At 55.3% G+C, this 15,929-nt stretch overlaps 2 protein-coding genes and 1 long non-coding RNA gene across 25 annotated transcripts in view; 1 reads left to right on the top strand and 2 right to left on the bottom strand.

The window, feature by feature from the left end:
- Positions 1-75: 75 nt before the first annotated feature.
- On the bottom strand, positions 76-7,846 carry NFKB2 (nuclear factor kappa B subunit 2). 8 transcript variants are annotated; one of them, XM_089897304.1, is made up of 23 exons: positions 7,746-7,846; positions 6,383-6,474; positions 6,016-6,097; positions 5,858-5,898; positions 5,505-5,603; positions 5,274-5,425; positions 4,909-5,015; positions 4,656-4,814; positions 4,263-4,367; positions 4,049-4,134; positions 3,833-3,971; positions 3,466-3,594; positions 3,135-3,359; positions 2,914-3,055; positions 2,413-2,554; positions 2,107-2,320; positions 1,797-1,966; positions 1,570-1,672; positions 1,290-1,441; positions 1,091-1,160; positions 680-852; positions 455-566; positions 76-355 (listed from the first exon to the last, which is right to left on the bottom strand). In XM_089897304.1, the coding sequence occupies exons 2-23, from the start codon at positions 6,401-6,403 to the stop codon at positions 231-233; spliced, it is 2,748 nt and encodes a 915-aa protein (XP_089753430.1). In that variant the 5' UTR covers positions 6,404-6,474; positions 7,746-7,846; the 3' UTR covers positions 76-230. The 8 variants fall into 8 exon arrangements, with proteins under 8 accessions (XP_089753430.1, XP_089753431.1, XP_089753432.1 ...); XM_089897305.1 differs by lacking the exon at positions 7,746-7,846 and having other exon boundaries at positions 76-352; positions 6,383-7,546; XM_089897306.1 differs by lacking the exon at positions 7,746-7,846 and having other exon boundaries at positions 3,135-3,341; positions 6,383-7,546.
- A 521-nt stretch (positions 7,847-8,367) lies between these two features.
- Positions 8,368-15,929, bottom strand: part of GBF1 (golgi brefeldin A resistant guanine nucleotide exchange factor 1) — a 126,432-nt gene continuing 118,870 nt past the window's right edge. For 15 of the 16 annotated variants that reach the window (XM_089897298.1, XM_089897296.1, XM_089897299.1 and 12 more), the window contains 5 exons: positions 15,729-15,830; positions 15,334-15,447; positions 15,004-15,184; positions 14,724-14,852; positions 13,392-14,242 (listed from right to left, as the gene is read on the bottom strand). In XM_089897298.1, coding sequence (XP_089753424.1) covers positions 13,962-14,242; positions 14,724-14,852; positions 15,004-15,184; positions 15,334-15,447; positions 15,729-15,830 — 807 coding nt within the window. In that variant the 3' untranslated portion in view covers positions 13,392-13,961. Of the gene's footprint in view, positions 10,126-13,391; positions 14,243-14,723; positions 14,853-15,003; positions 15,185-15,333; positions 15,448-15,728; positions 15,831-15,929 lie in introns of those variants that run through there. The other variant, XM_089897297.1, reaches the window with a different exon arrangement.
- On the top strand, positions 8,510-13,428 carry LOC115801501 (uncharacterized). Its single transcript, XR_004021796.2, has 2 exons — positions 8,510-12,602; positions 13,106-13,428. It is a non-coding gene; the product is annotated as an uncharacterized LOC115801501 (long non-coding RNA).

Below are 15,929 nucleotides of genomic sequence, written 5' to 3'. Positions count from 1 at the left end.
ATCCAGTGCCTGGCCTGAGGCCAGGATAGGCATTTGGTTCCCAGGAACAATAGTCACACACATCAGGGGCTGCTCTAAGTTGGGGAGGAGGCCACGCCCCCTCCCTTTCTCATGAGAATGTTTTATTTGCCCCAACTGAAGGGTGGGCACGGGGTGTTAAATAAGAACTGGAATAGGTGGGGACACTGTACAGAGGGGCCCAGGAAGGGGGCTGGTGGGTGGGCAGCAGTTCAGTGCACCTGAGGCTGGGGATGTCCGTGGCAGAGCCCTCCTGGTGGCTCAGGAGGGGGACCCAGCTTCTCTGCTTCCTGTTCCACCGACTGGCTCCCATATGCACTGTCCTCCTTCACCTCTGCTGGGGGAGTGGACACGGGGAAGGACATAGGGAAGAGTCAAGGCCTCAAGCCTCCCACCCTCCAAGCCCAGATCCACCTTTGAGGTAGGGCCCCTTTACCTGTGCTAGGCAGCTTTTCTCGGGTCTCAGGACCCCTCAGCAGCCTCACTCCCTCGTCCAGGCCCATGTCAGACAGGGCATCCAGCAGGCCTGCCAAGTCCCCACCAGCCAGCTGAGGAGAAGGACGAGGCAGGAGGCTTGAGTCATGGTTAGGGTGTGGTGTCCGCAGAGAAGCACCAGAGACCTGAGGCTGGGGCCTGGAGCACGGGACGGGGACCGACTGACCTTGTAACTGCGTAGGAGACTGCCGCTGGGTGAGGCCGTCTTTCGATATGTGTCCACCAGACTGCGCAGACCCAGCCGTTCTGCCAGCTCTGCCCAGCTGCCCTGGGCTCCTGGCCCGTCTAGCAGATGCTCCAGGTTCTGTAGGACTGTATCCTCGAGTGGCATCTCTGGCCCTGAGGGGGACACACACATAACATGTTAGTTACCCCCCAGAGATGGGCAAAAACACAGCTGAATGCCACCTTTCTCACGTGGTAACCTGATAGATAAGGCAGGAAGGGCCACTGGGGGCAATGGACGGAGGACAGGGATGGAGGAAGGGAGACCTCCTTGAGTGGCCCTGAAGGAGAAGAGACCTCTGTGAGCAGGGGTCTGGGGTCTGGCATCTGGCAATGGGTGGGGAGATCTCACCTGCAGGGCTAGGTGGGGTCAGGGGGGGCGCCACGGTGTCCTGAGCAGCATTTAGCAGCAAGGTCTTCACCTGGGGAGACAGCCTCAGCCTTGACTACCTCCCATCACAGTCCTTAAGCCCAGGTACCAGATACTCAGGACCCATCTATAAGCCCAGCTGCCCCATCCCCTGGTACTTCTAGTCCCAGGCTGGCCTCACCTTGCTGCTGCGAGTGAGGTCAAGAGGTGTGTGGCCCCGAAAGCTGCCTCGGGTGTCCCTCTCAGGGCCCTCAGAATCTGAGTCACTACCAGAGGTGGGGGGCGAAGGCAGTGGGCACAAGGGCTCCTCGTTCTCTGCATGGATGTCGGCACCTGGGTGAGGGGATAGTCACGGAGAAGTACAACAGGAGCCCACATTAAGGATGCAAAGTGGGGGGACTGGGAAACCCCCCTTTCCTATCCGCCAGCCCTGTTCATATGCCCCTGAGAGTGAGACTGACCGGCCTTCAGAAGGAGGCGGGTGAGGGTCGGGGATCCCAGTCCAGCTGCCAGGTGTAGGGGCGTGTTTCCCGCAAAGGTACGGGCATTCACGTTGGCCCGGAGCTGTGGGGTGCAAAGGAGTGGTTGATCACAGCACCAACTGATTGGCTGTCCCTCCGCCACACCCTCCCCCTCCCTAGTCCCTCCACACCCTTGGCTCCATGCCTTCCACAATCCTCAGTCCCACCTTGGTGACCAGATGGGTGACCAACCCCAGCTCCTCCATTTCTGTGGCTAGATGCAGGGCTGTTCGGCCCCCCTGCCGCTCTGCAGCCTCCACTTCAGCTCCGTTGTCCACCAGCAGATCCAGGCACTCGGGGCTTCGGGCACGGACCGCCAGGTGTACAGGGTACAGCCCTAGTGACACAGGATGCTCAGCCTGCAGCTGTGCCCCCAATGTGACCATCTGACCTCGATGCCTTATGTCCACTACAGGCACTCACCAGGTACCCTCTCTGGTCCCCACCCTTGCCCGCTGGTCCAGGTGATGAACTCACCTTCAAAGTCTGGCAAGTGCAACAGTTGGGGCATGCTGGGAACTCCACTCCGCAGAAGGGTGCGCAGCACGTCAGGGGCACTGGCACGTGCCCGGAGTGCCAGGTGCACGGCTGAGTCTCCATGCCGATCCAGCAGTGCTGGATCTGCGCCCACCTGCAGCAGGAAGCTCACCACGCTGGTCTGCCCGGTGATCACTGCCAGATGCAGGGGCGTCTGGGGAGGCAGGCAGAGTAAGCCAGGCCTGCTCCTGGCCTAGACCCACCTGACTTCCAACCCCTACCCCCTCACCAATAGATGCCCCTCACCTGGTGCAGGTGGTTGGTGAGATTAACAACGCCGAGGTGCGGGGCGTGGTAGATGACGTGGGCTATTTGCTCAATGACGCTGGTCTGCCCGTGGATGATGGCCAAATGCAGCGGCCTGGGGGTTGGGGAGTAAGCCTCTGGCCTAGTGAGCCCAGCAACTCAGCATCCTTCACTCTCAAAACCCCACCACCTCCACAATCTCTCTCCCTCGGCCCCGCCCAGCCCAGACGTCTCCAAGGACATCGCTGCACCTGAACTTAATACTTCCGAGCACCTTTTGCACTAAGTACGTACTATTATTGTGCCCCTTTAAAACTGAAGTGTGCAGAGATTAAGTATCTTGGACAGAACTAGAGCATAACGAGGCCAGGCTTGAAACCGGGTCTGTCCAACTCCAGAGCCCTGGCTCGTTTTAAGTCCCTTTCCCGCCCCGCCCCCCACGACCTTCCACCGCGCCAAGCCCAGGACCCCGCCCGCCCGGCCGCCCGCCCTCCCACCTACGTGTCTCCGTTCTCGTCCTGCGCGGTCAGCAGGTGGCGCTGTCCCGCCAGCAGCGCGCGCGCGTCTGCCGTGACGCCGTAGTCGAGCAAGGCTCGGGCGCTGCGCTGCGCCAGGCCGAACAGGCGCGCGTTGTATTCCCTTGCTGGGGGCGACAGGGGGTGTGGGCATGGGCTAGGTCCCCACCCGCAGCGTCCCGACCACCCGGATTCCCGAGGCCATACCTCGATGCAGCAGCTCCGGGGCCTGTTCGCGCTGGAGGGTCCCGGAGGGGGCGCTCAGCTCTGCTGCTTCCTCCCCAGCATCCACGCTAGGCGCCTCGGAGGCCATCTGCGCCCCGCCCCCGCCTCCCGGGTAGCAGCCCATTGGGGCCGCACCGGACTGGTAGGGGCTGTAGGCCAAGGAGGAGGAGAAAAAGCCGAGGCTGCCACCTGTGGACACAGGCAGGACTGTGGGGAGGGGGCACCAGGAGGACTCTTCCAGATTTATTCCCCCACAACTTTTCTTCCCTTTACCCCTCCCTCATCCATTCCCCTTCCTGCCACCAGCACTCACCTCCTCCTCCAGCTCCTCCATAACCCCCAGCCGAGCCCCCAGAGCCTCCACCCATGTGGGAGCCACCCCCAAAGGGCTGGGAGAAGGTGGGCAAGGCTTTCCTCCGCTTCCGCTGCACCTCCTCCTTGTCTGGGGGGAGAGGCAAATGAGATATTAAAACCCCAACTCACGCCTTGCTTCAAGAGCCCTGTCCCATGTTTGGTAATGGCCTTTCCCCTGAAAGCCCTCAGGCTGGCTCCTAGGGTCACCTCTTCCTGGGACCTTCCCTACTCCTGATTTGACTCATGGGTCCCCTGATCTAGTTCTTGGGACCCTCCAGCCAAGCCCCCACCCTCCAGCCCCCGTGGGATCTTCAGCCCAGCTCCACCTTCCACCAGAGGATAATAGGTGAACTGTTTGGAGTCAGAGACATCCCCCCCACGCTTGCGTTTCAGCTGCAAGAACACAGTTACAGGACGCTCAATCTTCATCTTATGATAGGGAGGTGTCCGGAACACAATGGCGTACTAGGGGAAGGAGAACATAAGGTGTATTAAGGCCTTGGCCTAGTTTCGGCCCAGGCCCAGCCCTGGCCCTAGGGTACCTGTTTGTGAACATCTGTGGGAGAGAAGTCCCCGAAGGCCTGCCATCCATTCTCATCATCCTCATAGAACCGAACCTCAATGTCATCTACAGGGGAAATTGAAGTTTGGCCACAGCTCCTAGTAGAATCTCCAGGGCCATTTGTCCTGGAGCTGTCCCGGTCCCCAAGCTTGATACCCAACATCCCTAGCTCCCAGCCTAGGCTCCAGCCTCACCTTTCTGCACCTTGTCACAAAGCAGATAAACCTCATCTCCACCCCGCACAGAGCCAGCTGTCTTGTCCATTCGAGAAATCTTCAGGTTTGAGGCTCCAGGAGACTCTATGGAGATGGGATATCAATTACTTGAGAGGGTATAATAGCCATGGTCCCAATTATGAAGCCAGGGGCTTTGTATTATCTGAACAACCCCAAAGGTACAGGAACTGCTAGTATCTTCATCTACTCAAGATGGAAGCCATACTCAGAGAGGGGAAATGACTTGCTCAAGATCACTCAGCTCATACATGGTGGGGCCAAGTTCAAACCCAGGCCTATCTGACTCCACAGTTCAAGGTTGCCCTCCATGCTCCCTCTGGCACCCAGGCCCCAGGTGATCAGGATACTCACTGCTGTCATGGATGGGCTGAGAGATAACTGGCTTCAGGGGCAGAGAGAAGGAGCCATCACTGGCTCGAAGGAAGGCAGAAAAGCGCAGCCGCACAATGCTCAGATCCATCACCTTCTTTAGTTCCTTGGCCTCCTGCTCCAGCTCCCGACGCTCGGCCTCTGGGCAGCGGGCACACATGTGACCCCTGGAGTCCTCCTCCTTTTCTACTCCTTCCATGACCACCTCCCATGACTCCCTCCATGTCCTCCATACCCGTAAGGCCCTGGGGCCTGGAGCGAAGCCGCTGTCTCTGAAGTTTTTGTATCATAATCTCCATCATGTTCTTCTTGGTCACATGCAGGACACCCAGGTTGTTAAATCTGGGTAGGGGAGGGGAGGAGTCAGAGGCCTTGCAGGCAGTTCTTTCCTCCTGAGGCACCCTCCCCACTGCCAGGGCTCAGCTCAGCTCTACTTCCTCTAGGAAGCTTTTCTAGTTTTCACTTGGGGCCTTGGGTTCTAGGGCCAACCAGGGTCTCTCCCCTTGGTCAGATGCTAAGCTCACAGAGGTGGGCTGGGGCCTAGAACTGGCAAGCAATGAGGGGGCACGCCAGTGGAGACCAGGGGTAGGGGGCACCTACTGGGCAGTCATATCCTTGGGCCCCACAGACACTGCGCAGACCCCCAGCTCCGAGCATTGCTTGCCCACCAAACTGTGGGCGTGAGCACGAGGCGGGTCACTGTGTGTTACCAGGTCCACCTCTATCTTGGCCGGTCCCTCGTAGTTACAGATCTGTGAGGGGTGAGGGCTGTCAGCAATGCCCATGAATACACTGTCCACTAGCCCACCCTCCAGCACTATCCTGGCTCACCTTGACAGTGGGATAAGTCTTCCGACCCTTCTCGCTGGAGGCACCTGGCAGTCCTCCGTGCGAAGGGCCTTCACAGCCATATCGAAATCGGAAGCCTCGCTGAAGGTGCCAGGGCACAGTGACATTGTGACCAGGACAGACACAAGCCCCCCAGCCCCCCCAGCCAGCAGTGACCATAATGACTGGATGTGTGTGTCCTGAATCACAACCACACCACTGTGATCAGCAGCAGCTAACCATCCCAACCCTAAGTGGGTCTGTGTCAGTTACCCTCCCTGTGGCCACCCAGCTGCAACTACCCCACTCGCCCCCAAAGCTGAAGCCATCCCACACTATCCCTTCCACTCGCTCACCTGCTTAGGCTGTTCCACGATCACCAGGTAGGGGCCATCAGCTGGGGACAGAGGGGCCTTGCTGAGCCAGGATCTCTGAGCCCACTCCCAAGGCAGAGGGCACATACTCCTGCCTTCCCCTCCCTCCAAGACAAGGGGAGGTCAGGGGACTTACTAACCTGTCTCTGGGGCTGGCTCCTTGGGCCCCACCATGGACGGGTTGAATTTGAAATCATCATATTCAATGATGCCATCCAGACCCTGGTTTGGAGACAGACTGGGGTGGCAGCTGATTCTGAGTCACCCCCAGAGCCCTCCACCTCTCAGCTCTGTAAGCCCTCAGTAATGACTCCCTCTCCTCCCCAGGCCCATATGAAAGCTCCTACTGTAAGCAGTTTGTAGACAGACTGACTGACAGGCAGGGTGAGATAATCTGAGGACATTACAGGTGTCGGGGAGTAGATGGCACTCCGAAAGACGGGCAGACAAGCAGACAGGCACGGGGGGGGCAGACGGCCGGCTTTGGGGCCAGGCGGCGTGACTCACTGGGTCGTAGCAACTGTCCATGTCTCTGGGCTAGGCCCGGCTCTGTCCGGTGGCTTCGGCGAGTCCTGTTCCCCAGAGTTTCAGGCGCCCGCCTTAGGTGGGGAGGAGTGGCGGGGGTAGGGAGAGACAGATCAGGACGGGAGTTGGGGGAAGAGGGGGGCCCAAATTTGGGGGAGGGTCCGATCTCCTCCAGCTACCCGTCCGGGTGTGGCGGGCAAGATCCGGTGGAGGGCGAAATCTGGAGCTGGGCTGGGCCGGGCCGGGGAAGGGGCAGGAAAGTTAGAACAGCTTAGGAAAGTCCCGAAAATACCACGGGGAGGCGGGGCCGGAGGGGGCGTGCCTGGAAATGACGTCACTGGCCACTCCCCCGAGGCGGGAGGGGCGCGAGGTCTTCTCGCTGGCCTGCGGGCGTCCGCAGCACCTCTACAAGCAGAGGAGCGGCGAGACCCAGAGAACGCCCCGCGGGGTTGGGGGCCACCTCCTCCCTCCAGAGCAGGCGCCAGGGCCTGGAGGGTCTTTCAAGGCCGGCGGAGGCTACTAGTCCGGGGCCAGGCCCGCCTCCCGTCCCCTTCCCCTCCCCCGTCCTGGAGCAACCTCGGGATTTTCTACTCCGAGAGAGGCCACGGCTGATTCACCCCGGGGGGTTTTGGGGGGATATTCCTACTGTAAGGAGGCCTCCTCCCCGAAGGGCTGTAGGCGGGGGCTCTTCCCAGTCGGGGGCCCCGGGGTTCTGCCCCGAGAACCGGTCTCTGGGGCCACGGGGCGGCGGGAGGAAAGGTGTCTCCTCCTTGGGATGGGTTCCTCTATTCCCTCTCCCCGAAACATCTGTACAGCTGTTGATTCCCACACCGCACCTGCTTTGGGGGCCCACGCCGCCCCCAGTCCCATAGCCGTGTGTAATGCATGTATGTGTCTGCATCACAGGTGTACAAGTGTGTTTCGGCCCATGTGCTTGTGTGTGCATGGTGTGAACATGCGTGTGCAGGTGAGCGTCCTTAAACTAATCAGTGTGGACACATGTCTGAGCATGTATGTAAGGGCACAGGTGAACATATCTTTGAGTTTCTGTGTGAAGGGTATGGGTCCAGGCACCTGTGCACGGGTGAGTGTGTTTTGCGTGTGCATGTATGTGTGAGTCTGAGTGCATGGACGACCCTGTGCACCCGCCGGCATATGTGTAGAAATACGTACGGCCCGCGTCTTTGTACAGGGATATTGATGTGTATCCGCGTGTCTTGTTCGTGTGCGTGCTCTCTGGAGTGTGCAGATGCCGCTCTTAAGCTCTGGGGCTCGGTCAGCTAAGGGCCCTCCTCCTGCCCTTCCCGGCGTCCCGCCACCCAGGGGTCTGAACCCAGCCACTCACCGCGGCGGCGGCTCCGGTTCCGGATTCTCTCCTTGCCCGACCCACCTCGGACGGGTCGCGGCACCTCTCCAACCACCCGGACTCCAGTCGGGAAAGCCCCTTTTCGGCCCCCGGGAGGGGGGAATTCCCGTGACGTTCCCGTGCGTCACTCGCCATGCCCTTTTTTATTGGCTGAAAGTTTAAGTCCCGGACTCGCGCAGCCAATCAGGAGTGGTTCAGGCAGCCCCTTAGAGGAGAAATATTTGCGCAGCGCGGGAAGCAGGAGTGAGAATGACTCTCAGGCGCTGGCTCCGGCCTGGGGACCAGTCCGCTGCGGGATCCGCTGACCGAGTGCCATTCCCCAGTCGAAGGACCCGGCTCCAGTCTCCTCACCCACCCAGGCATGTCCCAGCCGGCTGGCAGCCCCCGCTGCTGCTCGGCTTTATGGTGCGCCTAATACTTGGCCACTTCTGAAGCCGGGGAACCCCAAGGGGAAGCTGGTTTGCCTCAGCCCTCTGGCCCCCCGCCCGGAGCGGGGCCCCGCTGCCGGGAAGACTTAGGGGAAGAGGGAGGAAGTTGATCTTGCAGTCGGTTCCAGAGTGCCATCTGGTGGCCTCTCTGGAGCCGCGAGGAGACTCCGTAATCTTCTCTTAATCAGTCTTCCCTGGAAGAGACAATCTGTACCTAAAACTTGTTCTATAAATGGCAGGTTAACAGCTGGCCAGACTTTCAGACCTGAACTCTGGTCTGCGCCGCGTAAGAGAAATGAGTTGTTTATTTGGGGGACTCAGGCCTTGTTCATCGATCACGGAGATTTGGAATATTAGAATGGAAAAGGCATCCAAAATTAATAGTTAAAACTTCCTCCGATGTAGGAAATTGCCTTTTATACAGTTTCCAATGTCCGCTTCGACCCTTCTAGTGGCAGCAAGGTCAGTACAGAATTTCACAAGGTGCTGAACTCCGAGGCTGGACATTTCTGGTTGGTAGAATTTTTTTTTAGGAGGTGCCATGAGTAATCTCCATTCTTGCAGGCGTCCTCCCTTCGGCTCACCGAGGTAGAACACAGGCTGTTGTTTCAGATCTTTCCTGCAACTTGCCCCTGACCTTAATAATGGAATTACAGGCCTGCAGTAGCTCTGCATAAAGGGAGACTATTATGGCCCTTGATTTGGGCTATTTCCTGTCACTTCCCCCTCTTCATGTTGCCTGCAAAAGGAATGTGCCAGATACTGTGTTAAGATACTTTAGTATAAATTCTTATTCTTCCTCCCAGCAGCACTAGGAGGTAAATATTACCTTTACTGATAAAGAAATTAAGGCTCAGAGAGGTGAATTAACACAACCAAATACACAGCTAGAAAGGGACAGAGTGAGAATCAAACCCAGTCTCTTAACTCTAGGACAAAGCTCTTTCCCCTAAATTTGTATAAAACAAAGCAGGCCTTTCCACCGCACTGTGGGCCTCCAAATAATTTGTCAAAATCCAGGGATATTGTCTACTACCTTCCCCTGGTAAATCAGACCCAAAACCGTTAAATTAAAATGGAATGAGGTTAGATTGGTGTACTACAACTTAGTGAACCTGTGCTAGTTACCATTGATTACAACTGTCCTTTCAAAGTGCTCATAAACCAACAGCTGAAATTGGCATGAACGCTTAGTCTCCAAAATGTCTCTAAAAGCAACCCTAGGGCTTGAGCTATTCTTTTTTATTTTATTTATTTATTTATTTATTTATTTATTGGCTGCGCTGGGTCTTCCGTTGCTGCGCGCGGGCTTTCTCTAGTTGCAGCGAGCGGGGGCTACTCTTCGTTGCGGTGCGAGGGCTTCTCTTGTTGCGGAGCACAGGCTCTAGGCACGCAGGCTTCAGTAGTTGTGGCACATGGGCTTCAGTAGTTGTGGCTCACGGGTTCAAGAGCGCAGGCTCAGTAGTTGTGGCACGCAGGCTTAGTTGCTCCACAGCGTGTGGGATCTTCCCGGACCAGGGCTCGAACCCATGTCCCCTGCATTGGCAGGACGATTCTTAACCACTGCGCCACCAGGGAAGCCCAAGGGGTTGAGCTATTCTAATTATGAGATTCTGAGCTGTAATTTCTTTCTATTTATTTATTTATTTGTTTGTTTATTTTTGGCTGCATTGGGTCTTCGTTGCTGCACGCAGGCTTTCTCTAGTTGCAGCAAGCGGGGGCTACTCTTCGTTGCAGTGCACAGGCTTCTCATTGCAGTGGCTTCTCTTGTGGAGCACGGGCTCTAGGTGCACAGGCTTCAGTAGTTGTGGTGCATGTGCTTAGTTGCTCCGCGGCATGTGGGATCTTCCCGGACCAGGGCTTGAACCCATGTCCCCTGCACTGGCAGGTGGATTCTTAACCACTGCGCCACCAGGGAAGCTGTAGTTTATCTGAAGATTTAAAAAAAGAAAAACCTTTATCATAGAAAGTTTCAAACATATATAGTGGAGAAAATAGTATAATGAATCCCCATGTACTCATCAGTCAGCTCCAACAATTCCCAGTGTTGTCCTGGAGATTTTAACTGACTCAAAGTTTATTGTTAGTTGCTATAGCCTCATCTATCTCGACTTAGGAAACCTCTTCATTGTTTGTTTCACTAATTTCCAACCTAATGATTATCTCTGTTTCTGTACCCAGGCCTAGCACTACTGCTGGCCCAGAAGAGAGGCACCATAAATTCGCTCCATTCACTCACCAATAAATAGGGAGGGCCTATTCTAGAAATCAGTGTCCCTATTTGAAGACAAAAATCAAATGGCTGTATAATATGTCAGTTGGTGATAAGTGCTACAGAGAAAAATAAAGTAGTAAGAGTATAGAGAGTGACAAGTGTTTTCTGTGTAGCAGTCAGGGAAGTCTTCTCTGAATCAGGTAACATTTGAACAGTGACTTGAAAAAAGTGAGGGGGTGAGTTATGTGGATATCTGAGGGAAGAGCATTCCAGGTGGAGGCACCAGTAGTGTAAAGGTCTGATACAAATGCGTTTGGTATATTTGAGGACCAGCAAGGTAGTTAGGTAGGTGAGAAAAAGTAAGAATTTTGGATTTTATGCTGAATGAGATGGACATCCATTTGAGGGTTTTGGGCAGTGGAGTGAAAATGATATGACATGTATTAAAAGTATCCATTTGGCTGCTGTGTGGAGAGTAAAGGGTAGAGAGTATGGGACTAGAATGAAGGAGGGAGACCAGTAGTCCAATAGATGGTGGCTTAGACTTGGGTGGTAGTGGGTGAGGGTGGGAGAAGTAGTCACATTCCAGATAGATTTGAAAGACAGAAGCAACAAGACTTGCTGAGGGATTGGGTGTGGGGATATGGGTGGTGGGGTGTGGGCATTGGTATAAGAACCTAGAAGAGATGAGGGGTAGTTGTACATAAAGTCAGAGTGATGGATGGTATTTAAAGTTTCAACAGTGGACATCACCCCACGATTGAATGTGGAGAAAAGAAGTTGACAAGCACTGAGCCCTGGGGCATTCTTTTTTGGGTTTTTTTGGCAGCGTTGGGTCTTCGCTGCTGCGCGCGGGCTTTCTCTACTCTTTGTTGCAGTGCACTGGCTTATCATTGCGGTGGCTTCTCTTCTTAAGGAGCACGGGCTCTAGATGCACGGGCTTCAGTAGTTGTGGCTCATGGGCTCAATAGTTGTAGCATGCAGGCTCAGTAGTTGTGGCTTGCAGGCTTAGTTGCTCTGCAGCATGTGGGATCTTCCAGCACCAGGGCTCGGACCTGTGTCCCCTGCATTGGCAGGCGGATTCTTAACAACTGTGCCCCACCACTACTACTTTTGAGCTGAGGAAGTGTCATAGGAAAGACCATGGGGTTTAGAGTGAGACAGACCTGGGTTTGAATCCCAGCTCCCTAACTTCCCAGGAATTTGGCCTCTCTGAACCTGTTGCCTCATCTGTAAGAGGAGTAAATACCTCTACAAGGTTGGGTAAGCAGTGCACTTAATATTGACATATATCGGTGTTCCAACAATGTCACTTCTCCATGTTAGGGTCTTAAAAGTCTCTAGCTTTCCTCTGGACTTTTTGAAGCCTGCTATCCTAGAGTTCTTATAGGAGACATCATTAAGACCAGCATTTCCCTTCAGATTATTCTATTACTTTCCCACAAGTTTTGTCACTTCCACATCATCAGCCATTCTTTGTTGGTCAGAATTAAGGCCTGAATATTAGTTCTTCTTGTAGTTTCCCTTGCCTGACAGAGACAACACTGTCAACCACACAAGTCACGTATGTGTCAGTTGATCTTTCTATAACAGAATGAGGCTTCCAACAAATGTTTTTCTTTGCTTGCCAGCGGGGAAGGGTTCAGTTTGCAATTACTCCAGCTTGTTTCCCGATATTTGTAGACCGAGGGATACAGACTTTTCATATTCCTTTGTTCATAGGATGGCCTTCAGGTTTCTATACAGTAGTCAATGTTGTTTCCCCCATAGGGAAACAGAAGCTTCTGAAGGCAGAGCTGTGGGGCTCAGAAGGGAGAACAGAGATGTTATAGCTGAAGCCAACAGCCCTAGTGTTAACCTAACTGTAGTTCCGGGCTTTTCTGCACTCATACAGAAATGTGCAAAGAAGGAGTGCAGTCTTACTCCTAATTTTCCCAGGAGCAAGGCTTCTAGTTAGTGTGGAAAGCAGGCATGGTCTGGACTACTTGCAGAAGGAAGGGAAGAGGGAGAAACTAGTGTAAGAGCTGCAGGACTCATGTCAGTATTGTTCCACATCAGGCTGTTTCCATTTCCAAAGCACCCGAGGGAGGCACTTACAGACATCCAGACCCAGCAACATCCACCTGGTTGTGCTGAGCAAAGGAAAGCCCAAGGTGCTGAACGATTACATAGACATCTGGGACCAATGAAGAGGTGAGTGCCCCTAACTCTCCATGAGGGAGGCCAGCTGGTAGTACAGCAGGTACCACTCTCTGCCCTCCCTTCCCCTGGGGGAAGAGACCATGGTGAAGGAGGATGCCAAGATGATGGAGATGCTTCACCTGGGAAAGCTTAATAGTATTCTGCATCACACCCACAGTACCTCACCCCTGCAGGGGCCACACTGCCTGCCCCATACACACTCCCACTTATCTCACCCTGACGCAAAGGGAAAGAAGGGGAGGGGTTCTCCAATCATGCTGCAGTGACTGGGGTAGATGGAGGCTGTGGGATGGGAAGAAATTTTCCCTCCTCAGTTCTGGGCCAAAATGAATGCCCTGTGTCCAGAAACACATGATCACAGCTATGGGCAAGATAGCCTCCCACCCCCTAAGCCCCATGGGCTCCTCTCTGCTCCTGGGACTATGAGGCACATCTGAGGGAAGACTTCTGAATAACTACAGCTCAGCTCTGGTTCACCTTCCCTTTGACCCCAGCCTAGGCTGTCACGGTTATCTCCGATGGAGCAGTTAGGGAAGAGGACAACTGCCAACCCCCTAGCGCATCCCTGGTGCTAAGGGGGCACTGCTGTGATGGTGGTCGTGGGGCAGCAGCAGTGAAGGAATCCTGACTGCGTCCTGGCGTCTGGCTGGCTGGTGACCAGGGGCCATGTGGGCCAGACTGTTGGTAGGCTCAGTCTCATTTCTGTTCATGTGATGGCCTGGGTATCCCGAAACATGGTACCCACAAACTCAAGAAGGAAACCAGAGGGAAAGGCAATGATGTTGGTACTAAGACATTTATTACATCATAAAAAATCCACTGTTGTCCTGTTTTTCCATATGTACATGCTCCTGTGGGCAGTCCCTCTGTCCAGCCCCACCTGTCCACCCTCCATGGCGCCAATCAACTCTCCAAACTGACCAACTAATTAATAAAAGAGGAAGAACTAGAGGAGGTGGCCCAGGGCTGATGGGAGTGGGGTTGGGAGAGGGAAACAAAGTGCAGAGTGATTGGCTTAGCTCTCGATGCCTGACCACGGGCAGGAGGAGCACAAGGGCGGGCACTGCAGGGCTGGTACAGTGATGCCTCCCCGAGCTGCCAGGCTGCAGGTGATACCTGAGTGTGCTCTCAGGTTGGACTCCCAGGAATGGAGAGCAGAGGAGGAAGGTCCCACAGACTGACTGTGGGTCCCAGGAGGGGCTGTAAAAGTTCTTTTTCAGGTCCCCATCCAAGTAGCAGTGATAGCAGCTTGGACTGGGACTGAAGAATTTGTGGCCCCTGGGACAGCTGAGAGGTGGGCCAGGGACAGCCTGGTAGGAAGTACTGGTCCTGATCGCTGAGGGCCCTGCCTTAGTTGACCTCAGAGGTGGGCAGGGGGTCTGTGGGGCGGGGTGTGGCCAGGAGGGGCACAGGTGAGGTGGCCTCGATGAGAGCGGGGTTGAGTATGATAGGCAGAGTCATGGGGGGCACGCCCACCTGCAGTGGGGAGGCCAAGGGCTGCAGGATCAGTGGGGGCTGAGCCAGGGGTGGAGGCCCATCCGGGGTAGGGCTCAGTCTGCTGGGGCTGGATGCCACTGGTGATCCAGAGGAGCTGCTGTTGGCAGGTCGGGGGCCCTCGGGCTTCTCAAAGTCTAGAGGGAAAGCAAGGTGGCTGCAGTCAGACTCGCTCACATTCTGCAGCTAGTTTACCAAACTTCTGCTTCTCCCACTCCTGTAAGCAAGATGACCCCTCCCAGTCTACACAGTTGAGAGTCTCTGCTCAAAACTTATTCCAGTGTCCAGCTACCTTATATCTACCCTTTATCTTCTTTGCTGTACCTCCAGTAGGTTAATTTTGGTCTGGTCTTTATTAGAATTCCTGAAGGGCAACCTCTGCATATTCATTCCAAGTCCCTGATCCAGCCTCCTTCTCTGAAGCCTGAAAATCCCAGGCAGCTAGCTCATCATAGCTGACCTGGCCCTGCCATTTCCCATAAGAAGAGCAGGTGAACAGGATCTTCTGGTTCTTTCCTTCCCCTGGCTCACAGCCCATGCCCAGCAGCAATCTCAAAGTACCCCGGACCTCCCTGACTTCCTGTTTGACATCCAGCAAACTCGCTCAGAGGGACTCACCACAGGTCCCCAGCTCAGAGGGCATCTCTGGGGGAGGTGGATGGCCAGGTGTCCTGGTGTCACCAGCAGCAGGAGTCAGGTGGGCTGAGGCCAGAGGTTTTGGGGCATGAGGCTCCATGGGCACAGGGTCTGGAGAGGGTAGAGAATCCAGATGGCGGCTCTCGGTGCTTTATTTCAAGTAGAGTCCTGGCTACTCACTAGACTTAACCCCCACCCCAGGCACAGAGAACTAATTATTAGCTCCAGACTCTCTTTGATGAAGTTGGTTGGAGCTCCCTACCCTGGATGACAGTCTGCTTGAAGAGCTCATCTCGTAGGTGGGGCAGGAAACAGTCAATGCGCTCCCAGGTGATCTCCCAGAGGGCTGAGGGGCTGCCTCCTCGGGCATCCGCACTGTGGAAAATCTCTGCTGTGTCCATCACCAGGAGCATGTTCTTCAGAGACTCAGGGATGGCCTCTGACTGCAGGTGGCAGTGGGGCCATGAGAATGGGAAAGAGGGCATGGGGGGATATGGTAAGGAGAAGGCAGCCACCAAGGGAGAAACAGCAAGTCCTCCCAGAAGATGGGAGAGGAAGTAGGCAGCTGGAGTTGGGCTGAGGCAGAACGTACCAGTAAGTCGCTGGAGCCTGCGTGCATGTACTTGTCCATGAAATCCAGGATGGTCAGCCAGAGGGCCGCAAAGGTAGAGAGCGACAGCAGTGGAGACAGGTGCTGCAGGAAGACCTATGGTCCCCCAGCCCCTCAGCCAAGAGTAGGGTAGGAGCCTTCTGCACCCCTCTCCAAGGGTGGGAGGCAAGCCTGCCCTATCTTGTGTGGGAATCCTGGATCAGAGACTCCTCTGAATTCCAAAATCCTCCCAGGTCCCTGGGTCCTGCTGAGTCTCCATAGCTGGGAGTCCTAAGCACCTACATTACATCTCTAGGTCCTCCCAGTAGCCTTGGCTTCCCTGCTTGCGAAGAGGCAGGTGTGGGGAGAGTGGGTGGGTGTAGGGTCATGAGCAGTACCTTAGAGAGCAGGGTGGAAGCCCTCATCCGGGTCTCCTCCATCCCGCCCACATCTGCAGGGCTGATGTTTTCCAAGAGCTTGGTCAGTAGAGGAAACAGCACCTGGTGGGTAAGAAGCCAACATCTCCCTAGCAGGGTCAGGTGGAAGCCTTGTCCACTTGACCCTGGGCTGCGGTGGATGGGTACAGAACAGGAGGGAAG

The sequence above is a fragment of the Delphinapterus leucas genome, chromosome 16, assembly GCF_059928025.1.
Source record: "Delphinapterus leucas isolate spDelLeu-1000000601 "Yukka" chromosome 16, BTC_Dleu_Yukka2, whole genome shotgun sequence".
In the NCBI taxonomy this organism is placed as follows: Eukaryota; Metazoa; Chordata; class Mammalia; order Artiodactyla; family Monodontidae; genus Delphinapterus; species Delphinapterus leucas.
The sequence above is the reverse complement of the archived record's forward strand: the minus strand, read 5'-3'. Positions and strand labels throughout refer to the sequence as shown.

Excerpts from the sequence above, each read along its gene's own strand:
- NFKB2 (XM_089897304.1), bottom strand. The coding sequence starts at position 6,403 with ATGGACAGTTGCTACGACCCA. Across the intron at positions 2,555-2,913 it reads CAGGACGAGAACGGAGACAC|GCCAGAGGCTTACTCCCCAA; the intron begins GTAGGTGGGAGG and ends TGGGCTCACTAG. Across the intron at positions 853-1,090 it reads GACCCCACCTAGCCCTGCAG|GGCCAGAGATGCCACTCGAG; the intron begins GTGAGATCTCCC and ends TGTCCCCCTCAG.